Here is a 13,147-nt window from a genome sequence, read left to right on the forward strand (position 1 = left end):
AGATTTTATTTATGTGAGAGAGCGTGCAAGCATGACATTGGGGATAGGAGCAGAGGGAAAGAAAGGGAGAAGCAGACTCCCCACTGAGGAAATGAGCCCCATGTGATGCAGGGCTCCATCCCAGGACACCGAAATAATGACCCGTACCAAAGGCAGATGCTTAACTAACTGAGCCACCCAGGTACGCTGAAATATAATGTTCTTTTGCCATCTTCTTTACATAATTTTAAAAGGGAAAGGATTTTTTTAACCCCTAAAAAGCGCAAAAGATATAATCTGACTCTAAAGTACAGGTAGGAACTATAAACTTATATAAATATAAATATAGATATAGATATAGATCTCAGTTTTTATATATCTAAGGTTCACCCTTGAACACCAGGTTTAGGGGGCACTGATCCCAGGCAGTAAAAAAATCCAAATCTAATGCTGGATTCCCCTCAAACTTACCTACAAATAGCCTACTGTTGACTGGAAGCCCTACTGATAAGTCAGTTAACACTTATTTTGAATGTTGTATGTGTTACATCCTATATTCTTCTAATAAAGCAAACTAAAGAAAGTGTTAGTGAGAAAATGCATAAGGAAAATATATTTCTAGCACTCTACTATATTTAGTGAAAAAAAAGCTGCGTGTAAGTGGACCCGCGTAGTTCATATCTGTGTGTATGTGTATGTGTGAATGTTATATGTGCATGTCTGTATTTCTCTCGCTTCTCTGATTTCTCACTGGATCGTTGAAAATCCTACCACAAACCAGTCAGTGAACTAGCCTTGGGGAAATCCTGTTCTACTGGTGCCCAGAGAAACGAAAGGGGGTGAAATTAACTAAGTGAACTGGGCTACTACTTGATCAGCCGGTGTTTGCCAGGACAGAACCTGAGGTTCCCTGTTGTAGGGTGTTGTCTTGGGTTATGCCTGAGTTTTTATTATTTAACTTACTTATGCCTGCCTTCCATCGCTCTCCTGCAGTGGGTGGGCTTGTTCCGGGCTGTGCCCTCTTGCCCCTTATCTCTGTATTTCCCTGCTCCCCAGCTGTTGCTTGAACACCAGGATGCCTACCAGGCGGGAGCCGTGTTCCCTGATGCGTTCTACCCCAGCATCTGCGAGAGAGGTAAGAGAAGACTTGCAGACCAAACGATGTCGCCTTCAGTTGGTTAACAGGAGCCGCCAGAACATAAGAAATCTAACACATTATATTTTCCACTGTCGTTGGTTACTGACTTAGTTCACTTGACTGTGTTTTTCATTTTACCGAACCTTACCTACTTAGGCACAGAAGTTGTGACTGTTTTCCTGATCCTCTATGTCTTTACTTGCTTTACCGCTTTGTGGAGGGAGGGAAAAAATGTGAAAGAGATTGAAGGGTCTGGGTTCTTGTTCCCGCTGTGCTATTAGCATGTGGCCTTCAAAAAGACTTTGCCCTGCTGAGTCAGTTTCCACACCTATAATGTAATAATAATGCCTGCCTTACCGCTTTACTGGATTTTTGTTGGCGTTAATTCATGTTATTTTGTCAAATGTTCTGCAGATCTAAGGTAGTGTTATCAGTAACCTGTGCTGATGGGGTGTATTGGTCAGGGCCCTTGCAAGCATGGATGGTGCACAGCAACAAGGGTAATTTGAGGGCTGTTTTATAAGGCAACCATTTATAAAGATATGGCCAAGATGTGAGAAAACTGCAGGGAAGAGTGCAGGGAGGAAGGAGTTACTGGAACTACATGGGGAGGCACCTTGAGGGGTGCTAGACCTTCAGTCAAGGACACAGCCAGCCCCCCCGTGACCCCAAAGCAGGGGATCTAGGAGAATGAGTACCCCCATTTCTCTCTCTCTCCCTTTTCTCTGGTCTCCTCTACGTTCTCCCCATTGGCCAAACCCAACCCAACCAGTGCAGACTGCTACACGAGCAAACTCAATTAGCATTATAAAATATATACTGATTATGAGGAATTTAATGCAGATTTCTTAGATTTTCATGAGTTTTCCCAAATTTTCCCTTGATCCTATACATATCTACTTGCACAGCACCTGTCTTTTTTGATTGGGGGGCTCACTTTTTACTGTACTTTTACTGCATCTTAGAAAAGCAAATGTTCTTACTCATTTACCAAAGAAGCAGCTTCGTATTTATACTCTTGTTGCATCAGTTTACCTAATACTGAATCAAATCTTTAACTACGAGAACAAGGATAACTGGCCTACCCAGGATTAGAAGCAGTCCCACTGACCCTCTATAAGCCACAGCTTGGCTGTGGGGATAGTGGCCTGCTGGCCATCACCATCCTGCAGGCCCTGCTTGGGCTAACTTTAGTTTCCGTTTAGTAGGATTACAGGGGGGAACAAAAGCTTCGCATTAATCTGGCATTTGGTTAAGGGGAGGTTTGTCCAAAGAGTTGCTGCTATACTTAGTTTTGGATTTTTACTGAATTCTGTACAATACGAATTGTAAGTTTTATCTCTTGGAAAACTTTAAGCAAATCAAATTTCTTAGTTACAATGTCTTTGAAAGTCATTTGCAGAAAAACCAATGATTTAAAACTGGTTAGAATGTTTTTAACGACGGCAAAACGATTTGAACTGAGGGATCTGAACTCTGGAGTTTTGGTTTCAGTTGCCTCTTGTGGCATTTGACACCCCAGGACAAATGTGTGGCATTGGGAGGCTTAGAATAGATGCCAGGTCCTGTCCTTCCTACCCCTGCTGTGGGAATAAAGAGCTAGATGGGCACCCATTGACCCTCTCAGCTGACGCTTAGGGTCTGTGCCATTTTAAAACAATTGTTGTAAATTAAAATGCTTGATAGCCTTTGGAGTATCTGCTTTTGTCTTTTGTGCTGTTAGGAAGGTGGACTGTGATGCACCAAGATGACACACATCCCCACACCTGTACCCCCACCCACCACCACCCCCTGCACCCCCTCACTCCACATCCCCCCAAACCCCCATCACACCCACACCCCTACCCCTTTTATCCTTCCCTTTAGCACAGAAATTGAAAATACTTCAGCCTCCATGGCAGCCCATGATTCCAGATGCTCTGAGCCAGTTCCAGCTCCTTTCTCTCTCTCTCCCAGCTGGCTCTTCTGTTCTAGAGGATTCCTCTGAACATCAATAGAAGAAATGAAGAGGCTCAAAGGGAAGGGGGAGGACTGTGGGAGGTAGCCATGGGGGCAGATCTGATTGGGAATCTCCAGCTTTTTAAGAAAGACGCCTGAGACCTGCTTTTGTTTCACCAGGGCAATTCCACGATGTGTCTGAGAGCACTCACTGGACCCCCTTTCTGAATGCAAGTGTTCATTACATCCGAGAGAACTATCCCTTTCCCTGGGAGAAGGTAGGCACAGCCCTCCAGCAAGTTCCTTGCTTGCATCTGCATTTATTCCATGTGTACCCCATCCCCACCCCAGGCTCTGGGAGGGCCGCTCACCCTTGTACCTTCAGTGCCAAACGCTGGACGTGGCTAGTTCTACTTGCATACACTACTTAGAAAAATGTGGTATGTCACTTGGTTATTTTGCTCCAAGAGTAATTAATCCGAAAGCTCTTCCAAGGCACTGCAAAACTTTTCAAAAAAGTCCTTTAGTGATTTTTGTAATTAGAAAATACAACAACCCTGCCTCTGATTTTTGTTGTTGTTAAGTCTCAGTAATGGAAATCTTACTTATTAAAAATTGTAATAGGATCTTTTATAAAATAATCCAAGCACTACTGTCCCCACTGCCCTGTTCCCATGCACCTGTCCCCACTGCCCTGTTCCCATGCACCTGTCCCCACTGCCCTGTTCCCATGCACCTGTCTCACCTCTAATTTGCTTATTTGGCAGGACACAGAGAAATTGGTAGCTTTCTTGTTTGGAATCACCTCTCACATGGTGGCCGATGTCAGCTGGCACAGCTTGGGGATCGAACAAGGATTCCTTAGGACAATGGGAGCCGTGAGTACATGTCTTCAGGTTGATGATTCTATGGGGGTGACACTGCCCTTACCCAAGATTAAAAACTGGCCCTTTTAGAGGAAAGGAAAACTTGAAGTTTTCCAGAGGTCATATAGAACCAAGATGTCTTGCCCAAAGCAGTATTAGATTTCCATCTGTTGCTATTTATTCCTTTTACTCTTCATGCTGCCCGTAAGTTCATCAATTCATCGTGTGGCAGAACAAGTGATGTGCACTGCAAACAGTGATAAATGTGATGTTCTGTTTAGTAACAAACAATATTTGGGAAACGTCATGTTTTCTTCGAGCCATGTCTATTAATGAGCATACATAGAGCCTCCACTTAGTTCTATTTGAAAGTAATGGTTCCACATGTGTTTGTTCTTTTTACATTGTCTTTTAACATTTAAAAACCTTTTTCTTCCTGAGTGTAGCTGGCACACTGTTGCATCAGCTTCAGGGGTACGACAGTGATCAGACACCTCTGTACGTGACGCTGTGCTCACAAGCGTAGCTGCCATCTGGCCCTGTGAGGCACTACTGCATCCCGTTGACTATTCCTGTGCTGGCTCTCACCTGTGACTTCATTCCAATACCTCCCACTCCTCTCCACCCACTTCTTTTTTTTTTTCTTTGATTTTCTACATGAGAATCCGTATCCCCAAACTGAAAATGGCAATCTTATTTCTGGTTCTGGTCACCAGTTGCTATTAAAGCCATTCTGTGAGAACCATACGCTTGGACGCAGTAGAGATTGTGTGTATATCCTCTGAAGTGCAAATGTTTGCAATAGCCTCATTTGTTACCAGATATTAATATACAGCTCAACTGCCACTATGATTTTTTTCTAACAAATAAAATAATAAAAATAAATGTTTTTTTCCTTTTTTTTTTTTTTTTTGAAAATTGAGTCCACCTATTCCATATCCTTAGCATTTCATTGGGTTAGGCATTCATCTCCTCACTATTGGCCTCGCTGTGGGGTAGGGATTTGGGCTACAATTTGTGACACACACACGCTTGCACACATCAGATGATTCTCTTTCTTTCTCAGGTTGATTTTCATGACTCCTATTCTGAGGCGCATTCGGCTGGTGACTTCGGTACTGTTTATTTACATTTGCCAAAGTTTCTTTTGTGATAGTTATATCTCACTTGTTATGCAGTCACTACTATACCATAAATCTGTTTTTTCCCCATATTTTTAATAACCTTCTTTCTCCTTAACTGGGACCATTTCATAATGAATTAGGACTGGACTATGTGGTTCTCTTGAGTAAAAATGTCATTTTCATATTCCATGAAACAGGTGTTAAGTCACTTTGTGAAATATCTAATAACCAGGCAGGTATCTAGATAACAAGAGTGCTGATGCTTCTGGGAGCATCAGCTGGCAAGGATGTGTGTAGTTCATGGTAGGCTTGCTACACTATCTCTTTCTCATTCTTGTGTGTGTATATAAGCTTCAATTTATACTAAAAAAAATAAATATTTAAGGTAAAATATGTTATTTTTTATCATATCTTCCCAGTACATATACTAACTAGCTTTCTATTTTAATACTTCAGTTCATCTATAGTATGGACATATCTCATTTGACATAGACATGTATTTCTGAAAAGTTGTATATGTGTATTTCTTTATAAAAAATTACATTTCATCATTGGCTTATGTCATAATTTTGAAAAGCTTTACCTTCATATCAGCTTAAAATTCATTACCTAAAAAAGAAATTAATTACCTAATGTCACCTAATACTTCAGCTTTAAATTGGTACACTCCATCTTTTTCCTGTAGTGAATTACCTTTAAATAGCCAAAGTACGGGGCGAATGGTGTTTTTTTAAAAAATAACTTTTATGGTTCATCTTTTTCCTTAAAATGAAAAACTTTTGTTTATATGGGTGTTTCTTTCTTAATTCATATGTCTTACTAAGATAAAGATGATCACTATTTCTTAAAGATATGCTTCATCTTGTGTTAAAACAATGAACACAAATATGTGACAATGTAATGGACTCATCACCTGGATTGTGCAAATCTGTGTTGAAAGAAGTATGCCATGTGTTGTCGCTAACTGACCAAATGTAAATATTTTTCTTATACCTCAGGTGGAGATGTGTTGAGCCAGTTTGAATTTAATTTTAATTACCTTGCACGGCGCTGGTAAGAGCAATGTACACTTACATATGTGTTCCCTAAATGGTATTTAGAAGCTTGACCCTTTTCAATCCCCTTAGAAAATATAGCCTACAATGTAATTAGGATTATTCTGCATATGTAAAATTTGAAAAGTAAACTGGCAGATTAGAATAGTTTAAGTGGATGATTTGAATTTGTAACCTATACCTTATAAAAATGGGTATTTATAAAAAAAATAAGATTGTGTACACCTGTGTAGCTACCACTTGGTTCAAAACCAAGCCTTACTGGTATCTTATGAGCTCCTTGCTTTCTCTGCTCACCTTCTCGCCCACCAGGGTAACCACTACGATGGAGTTCCTGTTAACCATTTTGTTGCTTTTCTTTATAGTTGAATTCCTATGGATGTGTCCATATACAAAATAGTACATGGTTTTAATCTACAGATGAATAGAATTGCATAGCGAGTATTTTCAAATTTTGCTTACATTCCTGTTTCCAAGATACAATCACATTGATGTATTTGACTGTAGTTCATTTTCGCTATTCTGTGGTCCTCCATTGTATAGATATACCAAATGAAATGCTCCATTCCAATGTGGATGGATATGTAAGTAATATGGAGTGTTTTTGCTTTTTACGTAGTGTTGCTATGAACATTTTTGTACATACATTTGTGCACCAGAGGGGCATCTCTCTGGTAATCACCACTAGACATGGAATTAGTGGTCATAGGATGTATGCACGTTTAACTTAAGTAAGCCCAAGCTTTCAGAATCGTCTTCCCAATTGATACTCTCCTCAGGTTCATAGGGTAGTTCTACTTCTTCTGCATTGTCTAATACTTGGCATTGTCTGACTTAAAAATAGCCTGTTTGGTGTGTAATAGAATCTCATTAAAGTTTTAATTTGTATTTCTGAGATGACTAATGAGGTTGAATGTTCTTTCGTATTTTATCGTGTTCAATATTAAGTGAAAATCTTGTTTAGTTTTCAGCCTATTTTTCTGTTGGTTTGTTTGTCCTTTTTACTCAATTGTGAATGTTTCTTATATATTAGGGCTTCTAATTTTTGGCTGGTTTGTCATTTATTTGTTACAAATATCTTTTCACGGTTTGTGGCATGTCTTTTTACTTATGTATCTCTTAATAAACAGCACTTAATTTTAATGTAGCTGAATATATCCATCTTTTCCTTTGTAATTTGTACTTTTGATGTCTTAAGAAATCCTTTGCTACCTTGAGGTCATGAGATTGATCATTCCCCTATTTAGCCTTCTGAGCTTTTATGGTTTTATTTTTTAAAACTTTGTCCTTCGTTTACCTGGAGTTAATTTTTTGTATATTCTGAGGTAGAATCTGATTGTTTTTCTGTAGATGTAAAAGATTATCCCCAAGTCAGGACACTTACCAGTAGTCTCCCCTTTCCTTACTGGTCTATAAGGCCCTCTCTGTCATACAATTTCACGTGTATTTGGGTCCATTTTTGGGCTTTCTATTTTGCCCTATTGATTTAATTGTCCGTGAGCAATACTGTTTTTTTTTTTTTTAATTACAGTGGCTTTAGGATACATCTCTTTGGGCTGGTCTCTCAGCCTTTCCTTTTTCTTCAGACATACTTTGCCAATTCTTTTGCCTTGGCTCTTTCAAATAAAGTGAGAGGAGCAAGTTGCCATGTTCCAAGAAAAATCTTGTTGGAATTTTTATTAGAATTTTATTGAATCTAGAGATCCATTGGAAGAGCATTAACAACTTGGAAATACTGAGTCTTCACATCCTATACATTTTATTTAAAGTGCTATACATTTTATGTAAGCCCTTTTTAATGACTTTTATTAAAGTTTTATAAGTTTTCTCCCAAGGTCTTACGTGGTTTTATTTGATATCCTTGCAGAGACTTTTTATTTCCTACCATAAATGGTAACTTTTGGTACTAGTTTTATTTTCTAATTGTTGTTGCTGTATAGAAATGCAAGCAACTATCTAATTTTGATTTTTGTATCTAGCAACATTTCTAAGCTCCCTTATTCATTCTAACGTATCTGGAGATTTTTTTTTTTTAATTCCCTATAGACTCACAATGCATCATCTACAAATCGTGACCATTTTGCTTTTCCTTTTTCAATCTTTATAACTTTCTTTTTTCTGCTGTACCACATTGGATAATATTTTCAGTACAAAAGAAGTGGTGATACTGAGCATACTTGTTTGTGATCTTACAGAGAATGCTTTCAAAATTTTATCAAATAGAATGTTTGCTATGGGTTTTGTGAATATCCTTTATCAACTTAAGGCAGTTTCCTTCTATTTTAGATTGATGTTAGTTGTTATTATAAATTAACTTCATATGTGTTGAACTTATTCTGCATCTGTTGAAATAGTTATCTCTTTCTTACCCTTTAATATAACAATTATACTGATCTATTTGCTAATATTTAATCAAGTTGAATTCGTGGGACAAAACCAACTTTGCAATAGTATATTTTCTTTTTAATATCTGTTGCATCTATTGCTGCCTGAGGTTTTTGCATTTTTATTTATGGGTGAGTTTGTACTATAATTGTCCTTTCTTCTGTCTTTGTTTGGTTTTGGTATCAAGGTTATGCTAGCTTCATGACATCAGGTGGAAAGTGTTCCTTTTCTTTTCTCTGAAGTCTACGTAAAATCAGAACTTGAATGTTTGGTAGAATTTGTAAAACTCTCTAGGCCTAGTGTTATCTTTGTGGGGACTGCTTAAAAACTTCTGTCATGGTTATAGGACTACATAGTTTTTCAATTTCTTCTTAAGGAGTTTTATTTTCTAGGGTTTTTCCTTTTCATCTGAGTGTTTAAACATCATGGCATGAGATTGTTCATAATATTTTTCTATTTATGTCTCTTATTTGTGCTTGTGTTACCTTGTTATCCATAATATTCTTTATCCTGACTTTTCATATAATTTTCAACTGTTAATCTAATCTAATACTTTTCAGTTTCATTATTTTAAAAACAAACTTTTGGGTTTATTGGTCCTATTATGTGTCCATTTTCTCTTTCATTACTTTTTACTCATATATTTATTTTCTTTGAGTTCCTATGAAATTTGTGGAGTCTTTTTAAAAGTGTTTTAATTTGTGGTGCCTGGTTCAATCAGTTAAACATCTGCCTTCAGCTCAGGTGATGATCCCAAGGTTTGGGATCAAGCCCTGTGTTGGGCTCCCTGCTCTGTGGGGAACCTGCTTCTCCCTCTCCCTCTGCCTGCCACTCCTGTGGCTTGTATGAATGCACTCTCTCTCTCTCTTTCAATCTCTCTATCAAATAAAAAGAATCTTTAAAAAATGTTAATGCTTTAAAAAATTAAGTGTTTTAATTTAATTTCAGTATAGTTAACATGCACTGTTATATTACTTTCAGGTGTATATATAACATAGTGGTCCAACAGTTCTATACATTACTCGGTGCTCATCATGATAAGTGTACTCTTAATGCCCATCACCTATACCCCACATCCCTCCACCCCCTCCCCTCTGGTGACCATCAGTTTGTTCTCTATAGTGAAGAGTTTGTTTCTTGGTTTGTGTCTTTCTCTCTTTTTTCCCCTTTGCTCATTTGTTTAATTTATTAAATTCCACATATGAGTGAGGTCATATGGTTTTTGTCTTTCTCTGACTATTTAACCTAGCATTATACTCTCTAGCTCCATCCATGTTGTTGCAAATGGCAAGATTTCATTCTTTTTTATGGCTGAGTAATATTCCATTGTATACATACATCACATTTTCTTTATCCATTCATCTATTGGTGGACACTTGCACTGCTTCCATAACTTGACTTTTTTTTTAAGATTTTATTTATTTGTTTATTCATGGGAGACACAGAGAGAGAGAGAGAGAGGCAGAGGCACAGGCAGAGGGAGAAGCAGGCTCCATGCAGGGAGCCTGATGATAACTTGGCTTTTCTAAATAATGCGCTGTCTATACAGGGGTGCATGTATCTCTTTCAATTAGTGTTTTTGTGTTTTGGTGGTAAACACCCAGTAGTGCAATTGCTGGGTCATAAGGCAGTTCTGTTTTTAATTTTTTGAGGAACCTCCATACTGTTTTCCTGAGAGGCTGCACCAGTTTGCATTCCCACCAACAGTTAGGGTTCCCCTTTCTCCACATCCTCACCAACATCCTTTGTTTCCTGAGTTGTTAATTTTAGCCATTTTGAGAGGTGTGAGGTGACAGCTCATTGTAGTTCTGATTTGCATATCCCTGATGATGAATGATGATGAACATCTTTTCATGTGTCTGTTGGCCATCTGTGTGTCTTCTCTGGAGAAATGTCCATGTTCTTTGCCCATTTTTAATTGGATTATTTGTTTTTTTGATGTTGACCTATATCAATTCTTTATATATTTTGGATATTAACCCTTTATCATATATGTCATTTGCAAATATCTTCTCCCATTTGATAGAATATCTTTAAGCTTTGCTGATTGTTTCTGTCACTGTGCAAACCTTTTTATTTTGATGAATTCCCGATAGTTTATTTTTGCTTTTATGTCCCTTGTCTTAGAAAACATGCTTAGAAAAATTTTGCTATGGCTGTTATCAGAGAAATTACTGCCTGTGCTCCCTTCTAGGACTTTTATGGTTTCAGATCTCACATTTAAGTCTTTAATCCATTTTGAGTTTATTCTTAAGAAAGTTGTTCAGTTTCATTCTTTTGCATGTTGCTGTCCAGTTTTCCTGACACCATTTGTTGAAGAGACTTTTTCCCATTGGATATTCTTTCCTGTTTTGTTGAAGATTAATTGAACATATAGCTGTGGGTTCATTTCTGGGTTTTCTGTTCTGTTCCATTGATCAATGTGTCTATTTTTTTAAAATTTTTTTCAATGTGTCTATTTTTGTGCCAGTATCATACTATTTTGATTGCTGCAGCTTTGAAATCTAGTCTGAAGTCCAGAATTGTGATGCCTCTAGTTTGCTTTTCTTTGTTTCAAGACTGCTTTGGCTATTTGGGATCATTTGTGGTTGCACACAAATTTTAACATTGTTTATTCTAGCTCTGTGAAAGATGCTATTGGTATTTTTATAGGGATTGCATTTTTTTTTAAGTGGGCTCCACAGCAAGCCCAACATGGGTCTTGAAATCACCACCCTGAGATCAAGACCTGAACTGAAGGATGCCTGGGTGGCTCAGATGGTTAAGTGTCTGCCTTCAGCTCAGGTCATGATCCTGGGGTCCTGGGATTGGGTCCTGCATGAGCTTCTTGCTCAGCGGGGAGCCTGCTTCTCCCTTTGCCTGCCATACTCCCTGCTTGTATTATCTCTCTCTCTCTCTCTCTGACAAATAAATAAATAAAATCTTAAAAAAAAAAAAAAAAGGCCTGCGATGCCTGGGTGGCTCAGCAGTTGAGTGTCTGCCTTTGGCTCAGGGCATTGATTCCAGGGTCCCAGGATCGAGTCCCACATCGGGCTTCCTGCATGAAGCCTGCTGCTCCCTCTGCCTATGTCTCTGGCTCTCTCTCTGTCTCTGTCTCTCATGAATAAAAATAAAAATAAAAATAAAATAATAAAATAAAATAAAATAAAATAAAATAAATACCTGAGCTGAGATCAAAAGCCAATCACTTAACCAACTGAGCCACCCAGGCGCCCTGGTAAGGATTGCATTAAATGTGTAGATTACCTTGAATAGTATAGACATGTTAGCAATATTCTTCCAATCCATGAGCATGGAATGTCTTCCCACTTCTTTGTATCATATTCAGTTTCTTTCATCAGTATTTTATAGTTTTCAGAGTAGCAGTTTTTCACTTCTTTGGTTAAGTATATTCCCAGATATTTTATCGTTTTTAGTGTAATTGTAAATGGGATTGTTTTCTTAGTTTCTCTCTCTGCTACTTCTTTATTAGTATATGGAAATACAACAGAATTTTGTACATCAGCTTTTGTATATTGTGATCCACCTGAATTCATTTATCAGTTCTAGCAGTTCTTTGGTGGAGTCTTTAGGTTTTTTATATATAGTATCATGTCATCTGCAAATAATGAAAGTGTTATTTCTTTCTACTAATCTGGATACCTTTTATTTCTTTTTGTTTGGTTGCTGTGGGTAGGACTTCTTGTTCTATTTAAAATAACAGATGAGAGTAGACATATTCCTCTTATTCCTGACCTTAGAGGAAAGGCTCTCAGTTTTTTACCAGTAAGTATGATGTTAACTGTGGGTTTTTCATATATGGCGCTTATTATGTTGAGGTATGTTCCCTCTAAATCTACTTTGTAGAGAGTTTTTTTTTTTATCATGATTAGATGTTCTACTTTGTTGAATGCTTTTTCTGCATCTATTAAAATGACCATATGATTTTTATTTTACTTATTGGTATGATGTATCTGTTGATTGATTTGCAAATATTGAACCACCCTGTCAACCCAAGAATAAATCTTACTTGATCTTGGTGGATGGTTTTTAAAAATGTATTACTGGATTTGGTTTGCTTTTAGTGAGGAATTTTGCATCTGTGTTCATGAGAGATACTGGTCTATAGTTCCCTTTTTCTTGGTGTCTTTTTTTTTTAAGATTTTATTTATTTATTCATGAGAGAGACAGAGAGAGAGAGAGGCAGAGACATAGGCAGAGAGAAGCAGGCTCCATGCAGGGAGCCCGATGTGGGACTCAATCCCGGCACTCTGGGATCACGCCCTGGTCTGAAGGCAGAGGTGAGCCACCCAGATGTTCTGTTTTTTGGTGTCTTTATACCTTGGTATCAAGGTAATGCTGGCCTCATAGAATGAATTTGGAAGTTTTCATTCCTCTTTTATTTTTTGCAATAGTTTGAGAAGAATAGGTATTAACTCTTCTTTAAATGGTTGGTAGACTTTGCCCATGAAGCCATCTGGTCCTGGACTTTTGTTTGAGAGTTTTTTGATTACTGATTCAATTCATTGCTAGTAATCAGTCTGTTCAAATTTTCTATTTCTTCTTGTTTCTGTTTTGGTAGTTTATATGTTCTAGGAGTTTATCCATTTATTCTAGGTTGTCCAGTTTGTCAGCATATAGGTTTTCTTACAGTTCTTTGTGTTTCTGTGGTGTCAGTTGTTA

At 37.8% G+C, this 13,147-nt stretch overlaps 1 protein-coding gene across 3 annotated transcripts in view; it reads left to right on the plus strand.

The window, feature by feature from the left end:
* GPLD1 (glycosylphosphatidylinositol specific phospholipase D1) overlaps nucleotides 1–13,147 on the plus strand; it is a 62,189-nt gene that overhangs the window by 15,733 nt on the left and 33,309 nt on the right. For 2 of the 3 annotated variants that reach the window (XM_055323065.1, XM_055323066.1), the window contains 5 exons: nucleotides 1,036–1,114; nucleotides 3,236–3,333; nucleotides 3,823–3,933; nucleotides 4,988–5,036; nucleotides 6,044–6,098. In XM_055323065.1, coding sequence (XP_055179040.1) covers nucleotides 1,036–1,114; nucleotides 3,236–3,333; nucleotides 3,823–3,933; nucleotides 4,988–5,036; nucleotides 6,044–6,098 — 392 coding nt within the window. Of the gene's footprint in view, nucleotides 1–1,035; nucleotides 1,115–3,235; nucleotides 3,334–3,822; nucleotides 3,934–4,987; nucleotides 5,037–6,043; nucleotides 6,099–13,147 lie in introns of those variants that run through there. The other variant, XM_055323067.1, reaches the window with a different exon arrangement.

The sequence above is a fragment of the Nyctereutes procyonoides genome, unplaced genomic scaffold, assembly GCF_905146905.1.
Source record: "Nyctereutes procyonoides isolate TBG_1078 unplaced genomic scaffold, NYPRO_anot_genome, whole genome shotgun sequence".
In the NCBI taxonomy this organism is placed as follows: Eukaryota; Metazoa; Chordata; class Mammalia; order Carnivora; family Canidae; genus Nyctereutes; species Nyctereutes procyonoides.